Below are 26363 nucleotides of genomic sequence, written 5' to 3'. Positions count from 1 at the left end.
GGCAAGTCCCACTAATACCTCTGACAGCACATTAGCAGACACTGGATTGCACTGTACTACTTTCATCTTTTCTCCATAATCCATTCTTTTTAGGGATAATGGAAAGGAAAACAGAAAGTTAAAACTCTCATTATATAGCAAGCATTGAATAAATATATCTGAGAGTAAAATATATATATACACATAGTCTAAAAATGGTAATTTGGTGATTTCTAATTTCATTCTCAAAAGAAAAAGAAAAAAAAGAACTGGAAGGGTTCCACAGTAGACAAGGCAGATTGGTGATTATCCTTTTTATTAGCAGACCACAGAGTCCCAGAAGTGAAGTTCCAGGTGACAGGAGAGGTTACGAGATCCCCATATTGACCTTGCTAAAGAGATCACTTTTTTTCTTATTTGGAGACGGAGTCTTACTCTGTTGCCCAGGCTGGAGTGCAGTGGCTTAATCTCGGCTCACTGCAACCTCCACCTCCTAGGTTCAATTCTCCTGCCTCAGCTTCCTAAGTAGCTGGGATCACAGGCACACGCCACCATGCCTGGCTAACTTTTGTATTTTTTTTTTTTTTTTAGTAGACATGGGGTTTCACCATGTTGGCCAGGCTAGTCTCAAACTCCTCACCTTGTGGTCCACCAGCCTCAGCCTCCCAAAGTGCTGGGATTACAGGTGTGAGCCACTGTGCCCGACCCAAAGAGGTCACTTTTTAATATGCAGCATTAATTATAGGAGCATTCATCTCCCCCTCCACTCTCAACGTCCTCAGTCAGATGGTTTCCCGAGCCTTCATTAAAGCACTGAGATCCCCATCCCATACTATGATTCTTGCATTAATTACATTTCAGCACCATTACTTAACGTTTTGTCAGTTAACATTCTCCCAGTGCCGCAGAACTTCAGAATGTGACTAATGGGGGAAGTAAGGCCTTTGTGCACATGTGAAAACAGAACTAGAGAATATTTCAAAACGAATGTCTAAGAACAAATACACAGATCTAAAATAAAGTTTTACCTAATACGTATCCTCATGAGAATTGATTCAGGGAAGAGCTAAGAGTATTTTGCAAATAGCATAACGTAGCAGTTTAGATTCTAATGCACCTTGGTAATCACAAAGTCAGAGAGGCTTGGGTATGGTGTGAAATGCACAATTATTTCTTGTTTCAAGCCTGGCTTAATAAGGGAATATAAAATGATCAAGTAACAGGAATTTTTTTTGTTGTTGGTTTCTTTTGTTTGTTTTTTGGTTTTAAGGAGCAGAGAGTTTAATAGGCAAGAAGGAAAGGAGAAGACAGAAGGAAGAGGCTCCCCCATACAGAGACGGAGGGAGGGGGGCTCCAAAGCCGAAAGAGGAGGTCCCCAAATGTGGTGGACACCAGCCAGGTATATATGCAGGGGGTGGAGGAGGCGATGTCGAATTTGCATAAGGCTTAGGGGAAAGATGAAAACACAAATAATATGGAAGATGGGAACACTTAGGCCTACCTCAACTTTAAAATGGGTGTAATAACAGTACCAGGCTTCCAGTGTTGTTAGGGAGATTAAATGTGATCATGCATTCAAGGGCCAGGCTGCTGGGAAAGGCTTGATGATAGTATCAGTAATAATAAAACCTGTTACAATTATTATTGTTGGTATTAGTATGCATTCATTTACAGAGACTCAGCCCACGTTGAACAGCTAGGACGCCCACTCCACATTAGTATCTCTGTCAGAGTGAGGAGGAGGCAGCTGCCAGCAGTGAAAACCCAGTGGAGCCCTGGGTGTCTTCCTAGCCCACGGCAAACCAGCTGGGTGAGCTCTCTGCACCTTGCTTTCTCATCTGCAAAGAGGGCATAACAACAGTGACCACGTAGCTCTTAGAACAGCGTCTGGCATGTGAGCCCGTGACTTATGGATCACTGAGGTGGATGTGGGGCTTCTGAAATGTGGGGAGGTTCTCAGGGGTGTATCTTCTCTTTAATGCTGCTACAGTCTGAATACTGATGTCCCCTCCTAAATCCAGGTGTTGACATCCTAACCCCCAAGGGGATGGTACTTGGAGGTGGGGCCTTTTGGAGGGGATTGGGCCATGAGGGCACAGTCTTCATCAATGGGATTAGTGCCATCATAGAAGAGGCCCCAGAGAGCTGCCCTGCCCTTTCTACCATGTGAGGACCCAGCAGGAAGATGCCATCCTGAGAAAGTGGGCTCTTACAGGACACCAACTCTTGATCTTGGACTTCTCAGCCTCCAGAACTGTGAGAAACCAGTTTCTACGTATAAGCCGCCCAGTTTATGGTGTTTATAAAGAGCTAAGACAAATGCCCTCAAATCCTGCCCTCCTAATACTGTTGATAATTATGCAAGAGTAAATTTTGGTCTGGTCTCAACCAAATGATTAAAACTCCAAATCAGTGGAATTTGAACTCTGAGATTGGCCGGTGATCTCCGTCTGGCCTCTCCGAGTTTCCCTCCTACAACAGAGTCACTCCCTGGCCTGCTCTCAGAGAACCTTTGTGTTCTGGGCCAGCCACCCACTAGGAAAGGGTTCAAAGGCCTGTCTGCTCACAAACAAGAAACAAAAAATACCAGACGGGAGAGAAGGCAGGGAGCTGGTGGGCAGACTGTTTAGAAGACACCAACATATGAAGCCCGAGCCCTCTCCTTGCCTCCCTTTTTAGAGATGTCTCCTGGGGCCTCTGGGACCAGATGCTCTCCCAAACACATTTCAAGACCTGTTTTTCTGAATCCTCCCAACATTCTGGTACAGGAGGTTGTATTACTATTGCCATCTCTGTTGTGGAGTGAGGGAGCTGAGGCAAGGAGGGGCTGAGTAACTTGCTCCAGGGACAGCTCATCAGCGGCAGAGCCAGGAACTGAAGCCAGATTTGCCTAACTGCAGAATTGGTACCACACACCCCTCGGCTGCGCTGTCCCTGCTTCTACCACCCATCCTCCCTCCATCCTCCGTCCTCCGTCCTCCTGGTTCTGCCTATAGCCTGGGAGCCCTCCTAACCCTCCAGAAACCCTGGCTTAGCCCAGGCTGTAAGCAATGTCCTAAGCTAGATTCCCACATCAACAGGAGAGGGTGTGAAGGAGTCAATGTCATAGGCCAGCACCTGTGGTCTGGGTAGACTTGCTGGGGTCTTCTTGCCTTATTTCTCTACAAGGCAGTCTTCTCATGGTGGGGAGTCATTGCAGTTAAGCTACTTCACAGGTATTTCCAAAGGTAAAGATGAATGGAAGGCGCCTTTTAATCAGAGCTCCAGCAATCGCAGCTTGTTTAATAGTTTTATAGGTATTTGTGAAACAGCATTCTATTACTACCTAAAGGGCACTATTGTCTTTAACAACACCACCTTCTTAAGGGCAATAAATGTTCTTTTTAAAAACATAACCAAAGGAAAAAAAACCCGTAACTGGATGTAAAATAATGTAAATCTGCCACTGCCTCCACGGCTAGATGGGTGGAAAAGAGGTAAAATGGCATTTTACAGAATCCACAGGGAATTCTGAGAGTCAATTCAGACACAAATTGATTTGTGTATATTTTTATGTTGCTAACGCTTAGTGCCCAAACAGCAGTTTCCTAAGGCGTAAGTACAGCCGAGGCTCTCTGAACACCTCCACCCCCAGCCTGGGAAAGCGCTTGCGGGCCTCTGCTCTGTGATGGAGAGCAGGTACCTGTGCCATGGCAGACAGTGTGGCATCACAGAGTCTGCCCTCAGCCACTGTACCCCATTGGGGAAGATACCTCAGTGAAGCGCCATCTCTCCAGCTCCCATACTCCCACCAAAGCCCACTTAACCAGCAGGCTCTCCTGCTCTACTTGGAGTTAGGGCTGGGATATCGGAGAGTCGTTAAGACACAGTCCTTGTTCTCAGATACTTCAGAGTAAATTTCAGAGACAAAAGCATCACCTGTGGAACAACAGTCACCCATCAGTGACTATCACCCTCAGTGAGTGTCCACAGAGGATTCTGAGTATGGAGGACAGAAGGGGTCAGGGTCCCGAGTTCCAACCATGCCACCTGGACCCGCCCATTCCCTGCTGCTCACCAGCTGAGGGAGTTCAGGCAAGTCATCTAATTTCACTGAGCCTTGAAATCCTCATTGTTCCTATCTCAAAGGAGTGACAGGATCACTAAATAATGACATATAATAATAGCAAATTAAGGAGTGCTTTATAGGTGCCAGGCACTGTTTTAAATGACGTGTATGTATTCGGGTACACAAATCTCAGAAACAACCCAGTGAGGTAGAGTCTTTTACTCCTTCCATTTGGCAAATGAGAAACTGAGGCAGAGAGCTTAAATAAATGGCACAAGGTCACCCAGCAAGAACATGGTTCTCCAGCTCCGTGTTCTTGAATACTCGGTGATCCTGCCTTTTGAAGCACAAGAAATGTTTTGTAAAATAAGCATAGTCCAAATCTGTGGGATGGTGTAACACCCAGAAAATACCCACGAAACGCTACGGTGCTACAAAATGTACACTGGTCTCTTCCCCAGAAATCTGCCCTCTGTTTAGAGGAACTGCCCTGCCTCTTCCTCTTTCTTCGGCAGGAAAGTGTCAGTAAGCTGCGGTGGCAGATTGGGTTTGTCGTCCAAACAGTGGCCATCCTTCCTCTGCTAACAAAGGCCAGGTCTGCACAGCAGTGGGTCCAGCCTGGGTTGGGAAGCATGATCAGCAGCAACTCCCTTCTCTTTCACCTGGGACTGGTCATGTAACCCAGCTCTGGCCAACACATTAAAAACAAGGGTTTTTTTTTTTTTTGAGATAGAGTCTCTGTCGCCCCGGCTGGAGTGCAGTGGTGCGATCTCGGCTCACTGCAACCTCTGCCTCCCAGGTTCAAGCCATTCTCCTGCCTCAGCCTCCCAAGTAGCTGGGATTACAAGCACACTACCACACCTGACTAATTTTTGTATTTTTAGTAGAGATGGGGTTTTACCATATTGGCCAGGCTGGTCTTGAACTCCTTACCTTGTGATCCGCCTGCCTCAGCCTCCCAAAGTGCTGGGATTACAGGCGTGAGCCATCATGCCAAGCCTCTTTCTTTTTTAATAGACAGGGTCTCACTCTGTTGCCCAGGTTGAAGTGCAGTGGTGTGATTATGGCTCACTGCAGCTTTGACTTCCCATGCTCAAGCAATCCTCCCACCTCAGCCTCCTGAGTAGCAGAGACTACAGGTACACACTGCCATGCTTGGCTAATTTTAAATTTTGTTTTTAGAGACAGGGTCTTGCTATGTTGCCCAGGCTAGTCTTGAACCCCTGAGCTCAAGTGATCCTCCCACCTTGGTCTCCCAAAGTGCTGGGATTGCAGGTGTAAGCCACCATGCCCAGTTGGAAGTCTTCTATCCAAACAAAAGGGAGAGTAGTGCTTGGAGCGGCAGCAGCCATCTTGTGGCTAGGATGGCAGGGCCAGGAGGCACTGGGAGATGGTGACGCAGAGCTGGTCTCTTGGCTTCGCAGCTCAGAGTCAGGACACATCCTAGTTACAACTAAGCCCAACTTACTGTCTAAGTCCTGGCTGATGACCATAAGTGGATGTGTTACTGGCTGGTGACCATCTGCCCTCCCTTCTATGGCCCTGCTTACATCCTGCTGGCTGGGATGGGGAAGGAGGCTGGGGGTGAGCAGACACTGAGACTATGAGGACAAGAGGGGAGCAGCTCCCCTACTAGCCCTGCACTGCCCACCCAGAACATCACCGGGGAGAGAAATCAGCTTCTCTGTTGCTGAAACCACACACATCTTGGGTCTCTGTTCCGTACAGCTGAACTGCATCCTAATGGATTTGGGAACGACGCCTGTTACCAAGGAGAGTTATTAGAAAGACAAGGCTATTGGAAAGTACATGGTCCAGAAGGCCTAGGGAGAGGGCTGGGCTGGAAGGGCCTGGCCCCTTTGAAGCATGTCAGCCACCAGCCTTTCACAGGTTATCACGGTTGTCTCCTGTTCACATGTGCCCAGTGGGATACTGTCTGCCACAGGCTGTAAACGCCAGTTACAGGGGTTGTATGTGACATATTTGACAAGAACATAAGCACACAGGTACCCAAGAAATGCTTTTCATGATGATGGAATCCACTTATCAACTACCCCACACTCCACATCATCAATAACCAACCAACCAAAAAAAATGCTGAGGGACACTTTCTGCTTAGTGGACCTTACAGGAGACAGGAGACAGGAGAAAGAGCAAGCACCTCAGACAAGAACTGTTGTGAAGAATGAGCTCCTACTTCATGCCAGGTGAGATGGCTAGATGCCGTACACCTATTATTTTCTGACCTCACCACAAACGTACCAGGGCAGGTTTTGGTCATCGCCTGTTTACAGAAAAGGAAGCAGGTTTGGAGCGGCTGAGTGACTTGCCAAAAGTAAGTGGCTGAGACCAGGTTCATGCCCAAGTCTAGCAGACTCCAAACCCCACCTCTTCTGCACACGGCCTGGGGACATGTAACTGCATTCCCCTTTTGCTGCTGGTTCCACCCACCATCCCGTCACATGATTTGGTGGTTTTGGGTAATGAGGAGACAGAAATGAGGCTGCAGGGGACTGGGAGGATGAATCGCGGGCAGGGAACGGGTATTTTCCCACATGGGAGGAAGATCTGGCTACCTGTCTCCTCGACCATATTCTTGGCTAATAAAAGCAGGAATGTTGCTGCCTCCTTTCTGTAATACCTTATAATGCCTAGGAAGTAATTGTAAAAGAATTTAGTACAAGCCAGCAACTTTATCATAAAAGGCCTTGGAGCAATAATTGCTTTCATTAAATAAAACCTATAAAGTATATTTCTAATTTTATGTCAGGGCCAAATGAAAGTCAAGAGAAAAGTCTAGTTCTCGTACCAAACTGAATTAAACAGAGAAGAAGAAAGAAAAGACAATCCATTTCAGAAGTTCCGTAGGAGCAGTAGGAGGCCAGAGTTAGAAGTGCAAGTCTCAGGGAAACTTCTGATCTAAGGTTCTTTCCAAGCCAGAGTCAGCAGCCCCGGGGCCTGCCAGACGTTCCCCTTTGAGCTGCACGTGCCGGTCCAGCCTCCCCTCTTCACTCTACTCCCCCTTTCCTTTCCTCACAAAGATCCACAGCTCAGCTTCCTGGATCAAGGGATCTGCTACCCTGACAGAAGAGTAGGGGGTGGAGGGCAGGGTAGCGAGAGCCTTTTCCATTAAAAAAAAAAAAAAAAAAAAAAAAAAAGTTAATGGAGATAATTTTCTCAAATTTCAGTTTCTCTCACTGATCTTTCTATACTTGCTAGCATTTGCTAACGTTTTGTCCATCCTAGAATCAAGTACGAAGAGCTGTCTGATTTAGCCCAAGATAACTGATTTCAGTATTCACAGTATCTGTGGGTATGGAGTTGGGACGGGGTGTCGTGTGTTGGCAAAGAGCCCTGTGAGTTTCAGATTTGTAAATAGTGGCCAGGCATTTCCATGGCCGTGTCCCCAGAAGGAGAGGAAAGAGGCCAAGCCTGTTTGTGGGAGGGGAGATTCTAGTTCTTATTCTCTACTATGTCAAGGCTCTAGATTAAAGGCCAGCAAACTTTCAGCAAAAGGCCAGAAAGTATTTAAGGCTTGAAACCCATATGGTCTTTGCTGCAATTACTCCACTTTGCTGCTGTAGCAGGAAAGCAGCTACACACAATGAGGAAATGAACAGGTCACATTTGGCCCACAGGCTGTGGTCTGCTGGTCCCTGCTCTAGGTAACAGTACCCTCAAATGGAATGCTGACTTTGACAATGGCAACAAGACAAATCTGGAAAATGCTTTCTATCTCTGCCGTGACTTGTGATAAAAGTTACCATTCTCTGAGGGATACAAACATAAATAATCATCCTAACAACAAAATAATAGAGTCACATTTGAGCTATAAAGAAGAAAATTAAATACTTTTATATTTAGATAACTAAATTATTTTCTAATTCCAAGATTACAGGCATGAGAAGAAAACGTATGGAGAGGAAAGTCATTTAGAGCACCCATTACACGTTAATTTTTCATTTTCCATGGCTTGACATCAACGAGGGAATGACTTACCTAAAGTGAAGATAAAGAATGGTTTCACTCTTTGATCAGGAAGCTCAGAACGCTAACTATCAAGTTAGTAATGGTTTCAGTATTATTGCAAGTCATAATGGAAATGATTTGCACGATAGTAGAGAGAAAAAGAAAGAGCTCAAGAATTGTTAATTAACTTCACTGTTTCTCCACAAATGCTAGGAGTATTAAAAACAAGATTGCTGCAGTGCAAACATCAGGATTTAATGAACAATGGGATGTAACTGAAGTAACAGAGAATGACTTAATCGGGACAGTGGGTTGTTTAATTACGGGGCTAATGGATCTTCTGCAAGGACAAACTAAATGGAACAGAAGCAGTCAGGACTGGTAGGGAGAGAGCTGTGAAAGGAGGTGTACCAGTGAGAAACTCCTGGTGGAGACGCCCCAGGCTCTGTTATATACGAGATATTTTATTAAACATAATTGTCCCAAAATGGTAACTGCTAGACAAAGAGACAGACTGGAGTAGGCTGGCATAAACCTTCAATAAATCATGATGGATGCGTTAATATTTCTGCAGGCACATACTTATGCTTTTTCAAGAACTTCTAATAATCTTGAAAACTTTTTCATGGAGAGGAGAAAGAGGGCGATAATATTTTCGTCGGAACACTGTTTTCCAGGGTGCCACGATGCTATCTCTCAGATACAGCAGATTGGCAAGCTCATTTTCTGAGTGTAAGAGTTCAAAAAACCATTTCACACTTAACTTTGATTACAAGTCAAACTTGCTAATTCAGCATACTTGCTAATTCAGCATGCTTGCTACGAGTTACTGGTTTTTCTCATCTCCTCCTGAAAGTGAAGTAAACGTCCCTTCTCCCATGCGATGCACTTTTCTGGGACTGAAATCCTCAAACTTTTCACTAACTCCTCCAAAGTTCTTGCGTTCTTGATGAAACGCAAGCTGAGTGAGAGTCTGAGATTCTCCATCAACAAAATCAAATATGTTCAAAATTTTGCAAAGGGTGGGGAAAAACCTGGTAGAGCAATAGGTCTTATTCTGAGCCAGATACAGTAGCTTATACCTGTAATCCCAACACTTTGGGAGGACGAGGCGGGTGGATCACTTGAGGCCAGGAGTTCAAGACAGCCTAGCCAACATGGTGAAACTGCCTCTCTACTAAAAACACAAGCATTAGCCTGGCATGGTGGCAGGCGCCTATAATCTCTAGGTACTTGGGAGGCTGAGGCAGGAGAATCACTTGAACCTGGGTGGTAGAGTTTGCAGTGAGCTGAGACTGACCCACTGCACTCCAGCCTGTGCTACATATTGACATTTAAAAAAAAAAAAAAGGGGTCTTATTGTCGTCTAGCTGTCGGATCTGAATTCCTAGATATTAAGGAAAACTAAAGTCCTGTGTGTGTACAGCCTTACCCTTGGTGCTAACATTAGGGAGGATGCCAATATCAGGGCAGTCTGTCTCACTGCTGCCTCATTAAACACCAGCCTGGAATGCCTTGATAGAGAAGGATAGAGTAAGCATGGCTCTAGGGGACTTTGCTTGGATTTCTGGCAAGACAGAGGAATTTTCTTCTCAATATGCAAGAAGAGAGCATTACTTCCCAGGGCCCATTTGTTAGTATCATGATTCCATGTATAAGAAATTGGCAAGATGCCTTTATGTTCTAGAAAACCCCCCACACCTCAGAGAGAAAACATCCTCATCTGAGAGGTGTGAAAGCTAACTTTTAGGCTGCTACATGAGGTGCTGTGCTTCTGAGCATTTAGCTGAACACGAGTTTGGGAGCCTTTTTTCCAAACGTGTCCCTGCCTTGGCACCAGGCTCCGTCATTTCAAGTGGTTCGTGAGGATGCTCTTGATTTCTGACTTTCCTTTCCTTGAAAGAACCTGCCCCCAACCTCCCGCGTGCACACACAGACACAGAACCAGTTTGTTCACCACACCTGGTTTTCAATTACATAAACTGCCTCAGGCAAATTTGGTAAATCAAGTCCTAAAACTGGGTGTACATGCTTGGGAGGGGTGGAGAGGGGAAGTGTAAAAGAGGAGGAGGAGGGAAGGGAGGAAGAAGAAAATTAGAAATATGGTGGCTTAGGCTGAGGGAAATGCCTAAAAGGAAATGAAAACCCTTAATTTTTTATATTGACCTTCTGCTAAGTTTGTCACACAAACATAGACCAGATCACGTGCCTTCTCTGTAGTTTCTAGTACAACCACCCACCACGAAAGGGGGGCTCGGCCAGGCCCCATGAGAGGCACTAACAATCATTTTTAAAGGCAAGGCCCCTAAAAACAAGTGGCCCATTCCTTTTCCAGGCTCAGCTCTATGTACCAGCAAATCTGAATTTGAAAAGGAAGATTTATGTGCATTTCTGAAATCGTAATTTTCCATTACCCTTTTCCCCAAGGGCTATAAAGAAAAAAAAAATTCAAGAGTCGACATGAATTTCTTCAACATCAAGTAACATTTTGATGATGAGCTGAGTGTTAACAAATCAGAAACACATGGTCTTAATTGACTGTGAAATAAATAATGTTTCAAAATGAAAGGGAGAAAACGCATTCAGATGTAAAGCATTAGAAAAGGCTTCAAACCTCAAAACTTGCCTCAAGCATCTGACTTCTTCCCGGATTCCAACTCTATCTTCTATCCTTCCTGTGTGGGTCTGATGTTGTCTTGCAAGTGAAATACTGGAGGATTCCCCTTATATTTCACTTGCAAATATTTCTCTTTGGGGACCTTTGGGGCTTCTAAGACATCTTAAAGTAAAAGCAGAACATCTTCTAGGTTAGGAATGACAAGCTCAGGATCAGTGAAAGGTGAGTCAACAGGCCCTGTGCAAAGTTTGTCTCTTGTTCTCCAAGGTACCCAGTGGTGCCCAGGCTGAACATACATCAGAGTTATCTGGAAGGTTTACAAAATATATCCAAGCTTGGGCTCCATCCCCAGAGATTCTGATTCAGTCAATCCCGAGGGAAAGCCCAGGCACTGGTATATTTGGACCTGCATTTTAAACACGGGTTCCGCGAGATCTGCATCAAATAGAATAAAGCTTTAGGTAGCACTCATTGCCAGGCAATGTTCTAAATGCTTTTTATAATACTAACTCCTCATCCTCAAAACGCCCCATGAGAAGAGTAGGAAACATGACTATCACTTTCATTTTACATGTAGGGAGAATGAATGAGGCACAGAGAGGTTTAGAAACTTGCCCAATGTCACACAGCTAGCCAGTGGCAGAGGCAGGATTCAAACCTGTCTGGCCCCAGAGCCCACGCTGTTAACCACTCTACCAATAGTTCTCAAGCAGCACCAACAGCGTCAGGAAGCCGCTTAGAGAAGCGAATTATTGGGCCATATCCTGGATTTACTGCATCAGAAACTCCAGTGTGCTGCCTAGCAGTTGGTTGGCGTTTAGCGAGCTTTCTGGGCAATTCTGCTAGATGCTAAAGTCTGAAAACCGTTGCACCCCAATCTACTGCCTCTCAGATGCAGACGGGTATACTGACAGAATTCAGAAGGCTGAGAAGTGCTGACTTTGAGCTGAGCATCATCTTCAGTGGAGGGGTGAGCTGCATCTGGCAGTGGCAGAGAACTCGAAAGAGCTGACCTATGGACTAATCTCCCACCAGAGCATCTAACCATAACCCAGTCCACAGCAACGTGGTGCCTTCTCCAATTAGGGAATGAATTCTTCCCGGATGACACCGCAGTCCCCACCCTCCAAAGCGAAGCCACAGGAGACTCGGCTCTCTTAATTAGCAATTCCCAAACCCCACTGTAATCTTTTCCTCCTCCACTAACGAGATCATGAAGAAGCCCAGAGTCTTCATAAAGCTAAAGATCAAACCAAAACACAGCAATCTCTTCTCCAAGTCTCTTATCAGAAAAGCATAGAAAATTCCTAATTCTGCAGTTCCTTTCAATGCTTGGCTCCCTCTCTGAAATTCCTGAATGTGCCCCAAATTGGGCTTGCTTTCTTTTTTTAGGAAGGGCAGAGTGGGTGCGGTGGGGATGAATTAAAAAATTTTCAAACGAGTGAAACCCTCCAGCAGCTAGGCAATCATCTTCCTGTAGTGATTTTCAGCATCCCTCTAAAAATATCTATGAGATCACAGTACATTAAGTGCATGACACCAAACATTTGTAACTAATCCATGAAAATAAAGTAAAGGCGTCACGTTGCATGGGAAACGAAGTGGAATTTGTCTTGTGTTATCGTTCTAAAATAAGACGGCCTCAATTTGGTTGAAATATATCTTCACACATTGTCTTCCCAGAGCAGAGCCATTTGAGAAATTCTGATTGCAATTATAAGTGCTGAATAGGGAGTACTTTGCATTTCCTTTGACAACACCGAAAGCTATAAGCAATCCTGATATTAAAATCTTTGGAAATTGATGAGTACCCCAGGCATCATTACCATGTTTTCTCCCCCAATCTCAGTAATTAAAATCTATTATGTGAACACGTGTTAATATTTTTATCGACTACTGTTTTTAATTAACTAAATGCTACAGGGCCTCCTACAGTAGAAATGATACCATTTCACTGTAAGTGACCCACCCCCACCCTCTAATTCCTCCCCAGATTTATTTGGGAGTTTGGCTGGGAGCTTTATAGAAAACATACCACAGTACTGAATTCCGGAACCTGCCACAACAGCCAGTCTTCATTAAGTGTGTACAGGGCTTTGCAAGTGATTACATCCACGGGACCCTTGTTAATTTTCTGGTTCAGAGTCGTCACCAGCAAATAGAAGGGCTCTCCAACAGTCTCCTTGAAAAGACACAAAGTGATAGTTAGCTTTCTGTGGAATCCACTGTACTTTCCAAAGAATTAAAGTTTCTGTTCATGGCAGTAAGGCAGGAGACAGGAGAGAGGGTTTTCTAACAGTCAACATGAAACTCTCAAGAAAATACATTTGGCTCCACTTGGGATTGGATGCAAAGCTCAGAACACTGTCTCCTCTCTCCATTGCGAATGCACGTCTGCACACGTGCACATTCACAGCAATGTGCGGTACCCACAGTATCGCTTGTTATTTTGTGTTTAAACTTAACGTATGGTAGTCTAATGCCCATCAGTGAGTTAATGCCCAAGAACAGTTAGATGTGGAGAGTGTACCTTTGTTTATATTCGTATTTAATCGCCTTTTAGCAAACCAGAAATAAAAAGTGCACAATTATCCTTAGTAACCAGGATAAATGGAAGAACATTTTAAACATTTACCAAAGACAATGTCATCTGGTGTTAACAGCACTTCACAAAGGAAGTGGCCCACAGTTCAACAGTTTGCAGCCTTGTCTCTTCCATGGGCTAGGCCCAGCCCCGGCAGTTCCCAGGCACGCCGCACAGTCCCACCTGGACGTGCTTTCTGGTGCTGGGCCAGAGGGACTCCGTCTTCTTTCCCTGAACCAGAGCCAATTCCTCTATGGTTTTTCCCAAACACTCGGCCCATCCTGATTGGCTCTTTCCTCAAATTTTTCCTGGCTGGGGGTGGGGCTGCCTCCCCTGCTGTGATAGAAATGGCTCACATTTGCAGCCCTGGACATCTGTATTCCAAAGGACTCTGAGCACCTCAAGTGGGAGGCTGTGTGTTCTGTTTCCAACGCATCCCCACAAGGCACGTAGCCCTGGGTCAGCTGTAGAGTATTTGCTAAATAACGAACCTTCCATAATCAATGGACATTAGGCCGCTGTGGCGGTGGAAGAACCATAGCTAGGATGTCAAAGTGCTTTAGTGATAATGAAAAGCCAGTCCCGTGGCTGGAGCTCGAAGTGCCAGTTAACAGAGTCGAGCTTGACAGGCGACACATCCGGCTGGGAAAGGGGGATGCCACTGGATCTCACCTGCTTTCCCTTGCACAGGTAAGTTACCTAAGACATCCTTTAAGTCTCTTGGGATCCCACCCCAACCGTCCCTTCCTTTATACTCGCTGCAGGAATATCTGCCCGCCCCAGTCCCCAGGCTTCCTCTTGCCACCTTGCAGCTCCCTTTAGGCTGCTGTCCCTGCTATGATACATCCTTGAGTCTCCTCTCAGTGCAGGGCAGAAGTAGAATGTTCAGAAATTTCCAAGGTAGGGAGGGCAGGGGGCCTGGTGCGTGACATTTAATTCTCATGAGAAACTTCCTTTATTTAGTGGTTTACAACCTCACCACTCTCTTTTCCCTGCACCACCGCCCCACCCCAAGTAATGCCCTGACCACAAAACTAGAACCTTTTTTCCCTAGCACAGACCAGAGGGAGGCTGAGAACCCTTGGACAGGGGCTGCCTGTTTCCGCAGGAGCTGGAGTTGGGAGGCCAGGTGGGCTCTCGGGGGATGTGTGAAGGGGCAGCTCTGGATTCAGGGGTCCTGTGGTCAGGAACTCGCTGGAGAGTAGCTAGACTGCGTTAGTAACATCTGGCCCTACACTCTGCCCATGCTCCTGGGTCTAACCCTGGTTAAGCACCAGAACCCCTTGGGGCTCCTGTTAAAAATTCACATGCCTGGGCCCCTGTCTAGACCTACAGAGCTGGCATCTCTCTGAAGATGAGGCCTGGGCATCTGTAGTTTTCATACCTTCCCGGGGCAGGAGCAGGGGGAAGTGGGGCTGGAGGAGGATTCTGATGTGTGGCTGATTTGGGGAATCACAAGGCCATGAGGTGTCTTTGTCACCACTGAACACAACTTTTAGGCGAGTCACAGCTGCTGGATATCTGACTCTCCTCCCCCAGGGGCCAGGCTTCCACACTGTAACAGAACAGGGCAGACGCCGTCTTTTCAGTGCACAGTGGGGTAGCTAAGAGCTCTCGGACCCTGGTGCTGTCCCACAGTAGCAGTGAGACCTGGGGAGAGTTACAGCTCTTCTGTGTTCCAGTTCCCCCATATGCAAAATGGTCATGAAGACACTGAGCTCACGGGACCCTTAAGGGGATGAAATGAGAAAACGCAGGTAAAGCTCTTACCATGCTGTCTGGCACATTCAATAAAAGGCATGATTATCTTACCCCCAAAGCCTTGGCGTCTTGGAAGGGGAAGTTACCTGGAGGTCACGGAGCTGTCACCCACGAAACGCCCGTGGGGTAGGTTGGGAGGACTAGGAGTCGGTGTCCCTGATGCCCTTGAGCACCTGGTGGAGGGACATCAGACCCCCACACCAGCGGGAATTATTCCACTGAAAGTGTCGCTGACTGGCTGGATGCCACTTCCTCCTGGCGAGCTGTGCCGCCCCCTCACCACCCAGAGTGCTCGAGACGCTCTTGAATCAGCACTGTGAAATCTTGACCCAGAATGCTTTGCTCAAGGAGGCCGTTTGGGCTGGCAGCCCAGATTTTCTGAACATCTCACCCCTTTAATGCCCAAGAGAAGCCCTTGAAAGAACAGTTAGAAATCACAAGCTCCAGTAGAAAGAGCTGGAAAGGGATTTAAAGGCAATACCCACGCACGCCCATCATTTGGTGGATTGAAAACAGATGCCCAGATGGAAAGAGCCATGCCCAGAGACACACAGCTGACCCGGGCTGAGATGATTTCAGAGCCCAAACCTGCCACTTCTAACCAAGACTCCTAGTCTGGTGCTCTCTCTACTAACCCAGGGACTTGTGAAAATCACAGATTATTGGGCTCCACTTCCAGAGCTTCTGATCCAGTGGGACTGTGGTGGGGCAGGAGTTGGCCTTTGAACACCAAGACCAGGGAACCGGGTGAGCGTCCTGGTGCCTCCATCTCGCAGCAGTTGTGGCAAAAGCAACCACAGTGGGAAGCAAAAAAATATTCATCCCAGAAATAACTGGCTCCACACTCCCCAAAGCCTCTGATGATTTATGCCAAGTAAACAGAGAAGCAGGCAGATTTCATTAATCTTAATAAATGGGTATTGCCTTGGGGAGAGGAAGGGGTTGGTGAGAAATTTTTAAAAAAATGGTTGTGCATCTACTGGTAAGATTGCATTAAACATTAAACTAAGCACAGTCTATTTAAAGTGCTGCTGCTGGAGCTACACTTAAGTAGCACTGTTAAAACCTGTGGCATAGCGGTGTATCTCATTCAAAGTTTAATTAGATTTTGGAACTAGCTACAAATACACCATTATGCAGTTTTGCTGGGATCTGGATGGCTGGCACAATGAAAAGATAAGAATCTTCTGTACCAGGGGCCTCAGAGGGCTGAGTGAAGATCAGGTTCAACAGGACGCCCTTCTTTTCACATTAATATTTTATAATAGTAATGGCCAACATTTCTGGAGCCTTCCTCAGTGCTAAACAATTGCCTATGTTTTCTCACCTGTGCTTCAAAACAGTCCTAAAATCTTCCAGCTCTCTAAGTTATAAAGCCAAGTAAGTGGGGAAGTCTAGATTCAGATCAAGTAGTGGACTCTAGAGCCCACTCTCTTCACCCCTGGAATCTATAGGAAGTTTGCATTTGAAAAGATTTTAAAGTTCAATTAGATTACAACCACATTCACAGGTAACTCCGACAAAGCAAGCTCCAGGGGAGGCAGCTCTTTGGAGACCAGCTTTAACGCAGAATGACTGGTAGGAACTGTGCAGTGAGCCTGCCGCACGTCGGTGGGTAATGGGTGTTTCTACAGTGCTTCAGAGGGCACAGAACAGTGTGTTCTCTTCGGTGTTTGAAATATTCCCTTTTCTCAACACCTTTTCTTAAATGGGCCGACTGGGCTCTGGGTTTGAATCGATGTGAGAAGGTGAACTCACTTGAAAAGTCTCACCTGAGGAAATTCTAAATGAATTACATTTGCATAGGCCAGTTGCAGCAAAAACAATGTTTACTTTCTCTCTGTTCCGGGTAAGGACCAAGACAAAACATGGTTAAATGCTGACACCGCCGAGCATTCAGGATTTATCCTGGCAAAGGTATCAGAGTCGCTAAAAATAACTGCCTATTATCTTACCTCTGACACTGCTGAGGGATGTGACACTTACCCGGAGGAAACCAGAAAGGCAGACAGACATCCAGTTTGTGAGGAGTTTTTCGACCACAGACTCCGTGCGTCTCAGCATGAGTTTAGGTTGTATGTTGCTGGACTGTTCCATCAAGTCCCTGGTCAGCACCTCCAGGATGCTGGTCAGGTAGACCAGCTTGGTTTGCAGTGCAATGGTCAGGAAGGAGGCAAACAGACACCTGTTGAAAAAGAGAGCTGGGTGAACTATGGACTGCAGGCCTGGCTGGACACTGATGGGAGTTGCCATGGAAGCTCACTGGCAGGGCAGGGCAGGGCAGGGCAGGACAGGGCAGCGGAGGGCAGGGCAGAGAGCTGTCCTGATGGGTTGGGAGCTTTTTTTTTTTAATGTTTAGATTCTAACCACTTCTATCTCTACAACCTTTTCTGTGTTTTCAGCATTTAAACTAGAGTGGTAACAAGAAGTGAGTCTTCCAAAGTTTCAGGATGTTTTAAAAATAAAAAATAACACTTCTGCTTTTTGATTAAAAATTTATGTGCCGGGTGCAGTGGCTCACACCTGTAATCCCAACACTCTGGGAGTCTGAGGCAGGTGGATTACCTGAGATCAGGAGTTCGAGACCAGCCTGGCCAATGTGGTGAAACCTCGTCTCTACTAAAAATACAAAAATTATCCGGGTGTGGTGGCACGCTCCTGTGATCCCAGCTACTGGGGAGACTGAGGCAGGAGAATTGCTTGAACCCGGGAGGTGGAGGTTGCAGTGAGCCAAGGTTGTGTCACTGCACTCCAACCTGGGCAACAGCACAAGACTCCGTCTTGAAAGGAAAAAAAAAGAATTTATGTGGGGTTTTTTTTTGTGTTGGGGTTTTTCAGGGTTACTTGGGAGTGGGAGGGTTATGTGTGTGTCTTCAGAATAGACTCTGTTGGGAGCTGGGGGCAGGGGGCTGAAGCAGCAGGATCACTTGAGCCCAGGGTTTGAATTCAACCTCAGCAACACAGTGAAACCCTGTCTCAACATTAAAAAAAAGAAAAAGGGCTAGGCATAGTGGCTTATGCTTGTAATCCTTGCAGAAGGGGTACTGTGTGAGGTCAGGAGTTTGAGACCAGCCTGGGCAATATAGCAAGACCCCATCTCTACCACAACAACAAAAACAATACATTAGCTGGGTGTGGTGGCATGCGCCTGTAGTTCCAGCTACTTGGAGAGGCTGAGGCAAGAGGACAGCTTGAGCCCAGGAGGTTGAGGCTGCAGTGAGCTATGATCCCACACTTCAGCCTGGGCCACAGAGACTCCAACAAAAAACAAAAAACTGTGTTGGGGTGGTGTGATCTAACACAGAGATAAGGCCACATAAACTCCCAATCAAATAGCCTTTGGAAAAGTCCATGTGAGATCTCAAGATATCAAGTTCAGATAGTGGTTCGGAAATAAAATACGAGACTTAGGTTTGATTTCCCTTTTTTTTTTTTTTTTTTTTGTAGAGACAAGTTTTTGCTATGTTGGTCAGTCTGGCGTTGAACTCCTATCCTTAAGTGATCTGCCCACCCTGGCCTCCCAAAAATGCTGGGATTACAGGCATAAGCCACCATACCCGGCCTGATTTTCTCTTCTTAAAGGCTTTGAAAACATCAAAACATGGACTAATACCTGTCCTTCACTGAAAAGTTCTTCTGCTTTTCAAGGGTGTGGATGACAGTAACAAGAAAGCTTTTATTACAGATTAGGGCATCCAAAGCTGTGAGGCTTTCATTCTTGTCACTGGCGTCTCTGCTCTGAAAAAAAGAAAAAGAAATATAGTGTAATACAAAATCACGCACAAGTTTAAAGTTAGAAAGTAGCTCTACAATGGGTTCTCCAAGACAATGAATTATTTAATATTGAATTCATGATCCCAAAAAACCCACAATAAAAATTCAAACGAATAATAATGGAGATGATAATGGAGATGATAACACTATGAACATCAGCAGTCACGGGGCTAAAAATGAAAACACAGAGACTTACATGCATATCTTCAGTGAAGATGTGAGTGAAGCCACCTGACTGAGAGGAAGGAGACACTTTTATTATTCATAACATCCAAAGGAAATGAAGAGTGTATTTTTGTTATACTACCGAAGTCCGTTTTTTAATAAAGTAGAGACACTATTTGCTAATCTGAAGAGCCTCTGGTTTGTGGTGGCTGCGTATTCTCTAATACACAAATAATTATTCAGCCCTCAAGAAATGCCACTGAATTCTGAAAGCCTCTAAGAAGAAGAATTATCATGGCATCAGTCTCAGTTTTGGTAGATGATGGTATCGCCTCACATTTTAGAAGAAATGATTTAAAGAAGGGGTCATTGATGGAGATTGGGTGCAAATGTCAGACCACTGTTCAAGCAATTCACCTTCTAAAGATAAAGACTAAATTCTGTTGCTAAGTTTTACAAGTCTTAGCTAAGTAGCATCTACTATTTCAATGCACAATGGTATTGAAGACAGGGGTAGTTAACGGCGTAGAATCTGGACCAGACTACTTGGGTTCCAGTCCTGGCTTTAATCACATACTGGTCACATGACTTGGGATGTGTTCTTAACCTCTCTCTGTCTGACTTGCCTCATCTCTGAAATGGGGACAATAATGGTTCCCACCTGACAGGTTTAGTGTGAAAATAAAATGGGTTCCGAGTAAGTGCCCCGTGTCAGTTATTATTGGTTTTATTCCTAATTTATAGAAAACTAGAGACCGCAATGCTATTACCCATTGGTTTCTAAATGCTAGGTAGCTCTGGAATATAAACTTCAAAATTTGAGGGTGTGTAGTACATCAAAAATCCTATTACAATTAATGGTTAAACTTTAAAAGTATGTTAAGCAATACTTTGAGTCAACAGAATGAGATGCTAAACTCAAAACATTCAGGTTTTTCTTCTTTTTTGACAATAGTTGAAACTTTGACCTAATTTTATATCTTGTGAAGTAAAATTCTTCTGTAAAGAATTTTGCTTCATAGTTTCAAATTTGCTAGCCCAAGCAGAAGACCTGAAACTATTTTGGCCATATCCTCCCCTAGTAAAAAGCAAAAAAAACCCAAAACAACAACAACAACAAACCCAGACCCTAGGTTTGCATTTTCTAGTTCTTAATATTTTTCTGCTGAACCAACTTCATGTAAATGGACAAGGGAAACAGGTGGATTCTTAACCTTAAATACAAAAACGCTCTTCAAGCAATTCTGCTTACCCTTATTTCTTCTCCTATTTTATGCGAAGCAAAGAAGAGTCAATATAATAAAAAGCAAGGCTTTAAAAGTCAACAGGCAGAGCAAAGAACCTTGGCCTCCTTTGAGAACCTACCAGCTCCTCTGGATTTTGCCTGTTGCTTTCTTGTAGGTGCGGATCACCCAATTCCTCCCCCCTGTGCCCCCCAACCTCCAGGCCTAGAGGATTTGGCTTCCGATCAATCCATAAAGAGCCTGATTAATACCAGGACTTATCTGCAGCCTGGAATGCATTTCAAGTGACATTGTCTTCTTAGGGTGTGTTTCCCTGTTCTATCTTTTCTTAATTATTATAAATTCAATTTTGACTTAGATCTTCTTGAAAGGCTTCTGACAAATTTATGCAGGCTTTCTCCTGGGTTCTCTCCTTTAAACAACTTCTAACTTCAATTTTTATGGTTTTCCCAGTTGCTTTTCAACGTCATACATAACACCAAGTTAAATCAGTTTGGCTCCTTTGCAACTATCTCTCCTATCCTAAAATAAGGTAGCATTGTTCCTGGGATTTTATTTTATTTTATTTTCTGAAACATTCAACTTGCAACAGTGTTCCTTTACATTCATTACTCTATCTTGTTCTTGATTACCAAATATAGAAGATAACATTTCTTTTTTCAGGCCACAGATTACTCTATTCAGCACTCAAGGGCAATCATTAACTGTAAAAGCCCACACAGCATTCATGTTGATAGTCAAAAATCTCCGTTATTTTATTGCTTTTAAATTCTTAATGGGGATCTCAGATAGCTCGGAAATAGGACTTGTGATGCAACCTTTGTGGAGGCCGTGCAGAGTCATCCTGATTCTGGGAATTGAATTCTCCCTCCCCAGGCGGTGTTCTGCCATAGAAATGGATGAGGTGGCAAATGGCAGGTCTCAGTGCCTGGTACTCTTGGAGGGTAAGTTAAGGGAAACCTCACCAGCACAAAAAGCTGAAGTCTTATTTACGACCTTCTTGATTTATAACACTGAGGCTTGGACCAAAAAAAATATGGCAGGTATTTTATGGAGGCATTCCAACCTCCAGACCCTGCATTACATATTGTGGTGTCCGCTTCTAGAATTATAGAGAAGCTGGAAACTGCTTACTGTGTGTGTCTGGGTTTCTGAACTCTAGGCTTCTGGCCAGTTTTTGCAGAGAAGCTTCTGGTAAGGTAATACAAACTCTCCTTTGGCCTGGAGAGATTTCAGCCATTGCTTAGAAGTCTAGATTGAAATGCGATCATTGGTATTGATGTGTTTAAGAGGTTGGGCCTCTATGTGGTCATCAGACCAAAAAAAAAAAAAAGGCAATATGGAGGAGCTAGGGTACCAGGACGTGCTGGTGACGATGCAAAGGATGAGTGTACCTCACCAAAGACTTGGGAGGGTAAATGGAGAGGGCTGAGTGAGTGGGTGAGAAAATGGAGGCGTGAAAACATAGGTAAGACCAGCAACCCAAAGGGTTAAGTAGATGATTCCTCTGAGCCCTAGAACAAATGAATTAAGCAGTTCGTGCATCTACGTCTACCAAATGAGGATGACACAAACTGTGCAGCTAAAGAAAAACCACTGAAGAGAACCCTAAGAACGCTACATGGCTAAAATGCCTATTTTCAACTCCAATTCCATCCATGTCTGCTTTCTTTCCTTTTGACCGGTGGTATTTTTCCTTTCCAATTGAGAAGTAATAGTGAATAATCTAGTTGCTGCAATGTAAGTCATGCAGATAAACACAACAAATTGGCTAGCTCACAATTTATTGATTTTTAAATAAACTAGCTCACTTCCCAGCTACACGTTCAGTTCTGCATTGGGAGTAAAGGAAAGCAAAATCATCACTCTGAGCTTCTGTCCCTCCTAGGTTTTTGTTACTGGATGAAGAGTAATCACCAGTGACCAATCACTGCTTTATACCCTAATCAATGCAATTAATAATTACCCTCCTCCCTGCTCGGCTCAAACTTAAGCCATTATTTTGTACCAAGCACATTATCTATAGTTGCCTTGGAAGCAAACACTCATTTTGACAAAAGCATCAAGCAGCTTCATTATTATTCAAGACTCAACCTTAGGAATATGATCAATGCTCTCTTACCTCGGGGAAGAAAGTTCTCAGAGCAAAATGTTTGTAGTCAAGGAAGGGAACAGTTCCAAAACTATCCACCACATCCAATTTATCCATCTGCAGCTCAGCAAAGCCTGCAAAACAGAATCCCAAGAGCAGTATTTTAACTCAGCAAACAATGGATAAGATCTTCTGGTGTTTTGTCTAACACAGAGTATGACCTTGGTTTTCATTAAAGAAGAAACAATAGATAATGACTTGTTTGGCTGCAGAGAAGAGCTGAAATAAAACACAAAGCCAGGCCCAGGCCCTGCTGTCTTGTTGTCTTCTGTTATACAAACAGTTCTCATTACTGTGGCCACCTCCATGTAAGGGCAAAAAATAAAAATATAAATATAACAGCCTTGTTTTTCTACAAATACAATTTTGGAGCCTACCATCACGTATCTCTTTCCGGAGCTCGCTTTCCAGCAATTCTAGTTGTTGACTCTGTTTGCGACTCAGCTCCTTCGATTTGTGCCTGGTCACCCCCACGGCCGCTAAGAGACAGGGATGGGCATCAGAGGGACATGTTAACTCAAAAATCAAAAATGAAAACAAGGAGCAACCTTTACAGCCCCTAAAAAACCAAAACCAAAACATAGAGGGACAGAGAGCAAGAGCTAGAATGAGACTAGAACATAGCGTTAAAGAGCTGGATCTTATAAAAAAGAAAACTTCCCAGTGAGGGGTCACTCTAAAGAGGAAGATGCTAAAATGCAACAGAGAAAAAACAAAGCCTTACTCATTTTACAAGTGAAAGCTAAACCAAATAACCTTCACTTATAGCCAAAGATCCCAGTGGCTGAAACGTAATGAAACAAGCCAAGTTTCCCCACAGCTGCAGCCACTTGCGTCGTTCCATAGTTTCTGAATGTTTGTAAGCATCCCTGGAGAAATAAAGTTGTGCTGCAAGTGCAGAAAGGAACTGCAGATCCATAGTTGACTACATGAGCCAAGCCTGCATACAGCTAATGGGGTGACATGATGAGCGAGCCACAGGGAACTCTGTATCTCCATATTGCCTTGAACTGTGCGGCAGAGGCCGTAAACCGACCCAATTCAGTGCTTGGGTCCACGTGTGACCTGGGTTAAGTTCCTCAGCATCTCTGTGCCTGGCTGCCTTCTCTGTAAGAGTGCCTGTCTCACTATGATGCTGGGAGGATGAAAAGAAGTAGCTCACAGAAAGCATTAAGAACAGATTATTTAAAAGTATAGGTATTCAACAACCAACCATCGTTACTATTCTCGGAAGTTTCTCCTCACTTAGACAAATTACAGCCAGGTGCGGTGGCTCACGTCTGTAATTCCAGCACTTTAAGAGGCTGAGATGGGAGCATGGCTTGAGGCCAGGGGGGTTTGAGATCAGCCTGGGCAACAGAGAAAGACCCTGCTTCTACAAAAAATAGTTAGCTGGGTGTGATGGCACATGCCTGGAGTCCCAGCTACTTGGGAGGCTGAGGTAAGAGGATCGTTTGAGCCTGTGAGGTCAAGGCTGCGGTGAGCTGTGATTGTGTCACTGCACTCAGCCTGGGCAAAACAGTGAGACTCTTTCTTAAAAAAAAAAAAAAAAAAAAAAAGGAAAGAAACAAATGACATGATAGAGGAGCTCTGCTACCAACAGGTCTAAATGATGCTAGAGGAAACATACGTTTCTTCACTGGACTACTTCATAAAGCCAACAGTCTTAACATGCATTGTGCATATCTAAGAAAGGGTGGTATATGTAGTGATTCCCAAACTTACTTGACCATGGAACCCCTTTTTCCAGGAGCATCGCTTGGGACCATTGTTCCTCAGGCCTCAGTTTGAGCAACACTGGCTTGTGCACACAAAGGCTCATTTTCTATAGCTCCAGAGACTTGCACAGTTATCAGCAACATAACAGGTGCTCGATGAACATAAGGTAAATAGATGCAGCGATGAATGAATGAATAGATGAGTGTATGGAAGGAGGCACTGGCAATGCCTCTACTAGCCCTCAATTTCAGAAGGGCAATACCTATGTTAAATCAAGAACTGTGAAGTGCTATTTGTTGGTGGAGAAGAGTTCCTTTTTCAAAGAAGGGTCAGAGGAAATAGACTTGAAGTGACAAACGGCTCAGAACCAGAGTCGCAAACAAAATAGCTACAGAAATCAGGTATATACATGAGTTAAATGGCCTGGATGGAGACAATATGGAGTGGTGGCAACTGTGGTCAAAACTCAGGGAGCACATTCCCTCTCTCAAGGGCATAGCTGCCACTCAGCTCTAATAAACTGATGCTACAGAAAAATTGGGATCCAATGATCTGAATCTTTCACATTTTCAAGAGACGTTTCAAAATGTGAATCGCTAGTAAGCTACTTAGAAAATGCTACATGGGTGAAACATATTGGCAGGCCAGATTTAGCCAGTGAGCAACCACCACGGGCTCACTGTGTGCGGATGAGCCTGGGACCACCTTAAGAGATGACATAGATCACACTTCTGTTTTTTTAAAAAAGATTTATTTTTTTAGACACATGGCCTCACTCTGTTGTCCAGGCTGGCATGCAGCAGCATGATCATAGCTCACTGTAACCTCAAACTCATAGGCTTATACAGTCCTCCTGCCTCAGCCTCCCAAGTGTTGGAACTAAAGGCATGTGCCACTATGCCCAGGCATGACCACACTTCCAGAGTGTGGTTCTTCCCAGAAAAATCAAGGCTGGGATGAGACTGCGGTGGCAGATGGCAGGGTGATCAGGATGAAATAACCAAGTCCTGGGAGCCCCAAATCCCAGAGAAGTTCTTAGGGAATGATATAAATGAACGTTTGTATCACAATTTGAAGGAATGGAGAAAAAAAGTCGATTACATCCCTCAAATCCCAAGATACCATCTATGTAACCCAGCCTTCTATTAACGAAGCATCCTTAAAAAAATTTTTTTTTTTGTTTTCTTCCTTGTGTTTTTTTTTTGTTTTTGTTTTTGTTTTTCTTTGAGATGGAGTCTTGCTCTGTCGCCCAGGCTAGAGTGCAGTGGTGTGATCTCGGCTCACCGCAACCTCAGCCTTCTGGGTTCAAGCAATTCTCCCTGCCTCAGCATCCTGAGTAGCTGGGATTACAGGTGCCTGCCACCATGCCCAGCTAATTTTTGTATTTTTAGTGGAGATGGGGTTTCATCACATTGGCCAGGCTGATCTCCAACTCCTGACCTCAGGTGATCTCCCTTCCTCAGCCTCCGAACGTGCTGGGATTATAGACATGAGCCACTGCACCTGGTCAAAGGAAATGTTTAGAAAGACCTCAGTGTGTACCTATTATTTGTTTCCCAAAGTTTTGATTTGGGTTTTCACCCATTTATATTGAATTGAAGCAAACAGCCCCTGAAAGCTGAAAGTCTGCCTGCCTGGAGAGAGTCCCCAGGGAATAATTTCTCTGACAAAATTAAACAGGGCACTTACCAAAAATGACAATCACTAGCAAGACAGGGAGCACAATCAGAAAATACCACGTGGAAGGAACTGACTCCTGCTCCACGTAGAGCTCCAGGTTTCCCAGCTTGACCTGGTAGGACAAAGAATGTCATTAGACCCAATCGAGTTGGGTGCTGCATTTATTTACATCGTTTCCCGCCTAAAATGGTTTCATAATACAAAAATAAGCAGTGAGCTGGGTAGGATATCTGAGTTCAACTCTCTTCTCTGTGGCAGATTAGCTATGTGTCCTTGGGCGAATCCAGAATATTCACTGTGCCTCAGTTTCCTGAAATGTCAGTTGACATGTGCCAGACTAGACCCTCAGAGTCTTAACTTTGGCCCTCTTTGCTCTGGGGGTTTTCAGTTGCAGGAGTGGGGGCAATAAAGAGGCAGCAGCCTGTGGGTGAGAAGCCCCCTACCCTTTATTCTAAGAAGAAACTCAGCTTTTATCTTTTTTACACCTTGTGTTCTTGGCAGGCTTATTTTGTTTTTGTTTTAGAGACAGGGTCTCGCTCTGCTGCCCAGGCTGGAATGCCGTGGCATGATCATAGCTCACTGTAGCCTTGAACTCGTGGGCTCAAGTGATCCTCCCGCCTCAGCCTCCCAAGTAGCTGGAACTATAGGTGCACACCACCATACCTGGCTAA

The 26363-nt window shown here is 44.9% G+C and overlaps 1 protein-coding gene across 2 annotated transcripts in view; it reads right to left on the bottom strand.

Annotated features, from left to right (window-relative positions):
• The window catches only part of PLXNC1 (plexin C1), a 158709-nt gene that overhangs the window by 28930 nt on the left and 103416 nt on the right, over positions 1 to 26363 (bottom strand). For both annotated transcript variants that reach the window (XM_032297975.1, XM_032297982.1), the window contains exons 15-21: positions 25702 to 25804; positions 22671 to 22772; positions 22264 to 22367; positions 18929 to 18967; positions 18572 to 18696; positions 16945 to 17143; positions 12649 to 12795 (exon numbers count right to left, since the gene is read on the bottom strand). In XM_032297975.1, the coding sequence (XP_032153866.1) occupies positions 12649 to 12795; positions 16945 to 17143; positions 18572 to 18696; positions 18929 to 18967; positions 22264 to 22367; positions 22671 to 22772; positions 25702 to 25804 (819 nt within the window). The remainder of the gene's footprint in view (positions 1 to 12648; positions 12796 to 16944; positions 17144 to 18571; positions 18697 to 18928; positions 18968 to 22263; positions 22368 to 22670; positions 22773 to 25701; positions 25805 to 26363) is intronic.

This window comes from Sapajus apella, unplaced genomic scaffold (genome assembly GCF_009761245.1).
Source record: "Sapajus apella isolate SASKATOON/1434 unplaced genomic scaffold, GSC_monkey_1.0 scaffold2, whole genome shotgun sequence".
NCBI classification, from domain to species: Eukaryota; Metazoa; Chordata; class Mammalia; order Primates; family Cebidae; genus Sapajus; species Sapajus apella.
Note: the sequence above shows the minus strand (reverse complement) of the source record. Positions and strands in the feature narration are given on the sequence as shown.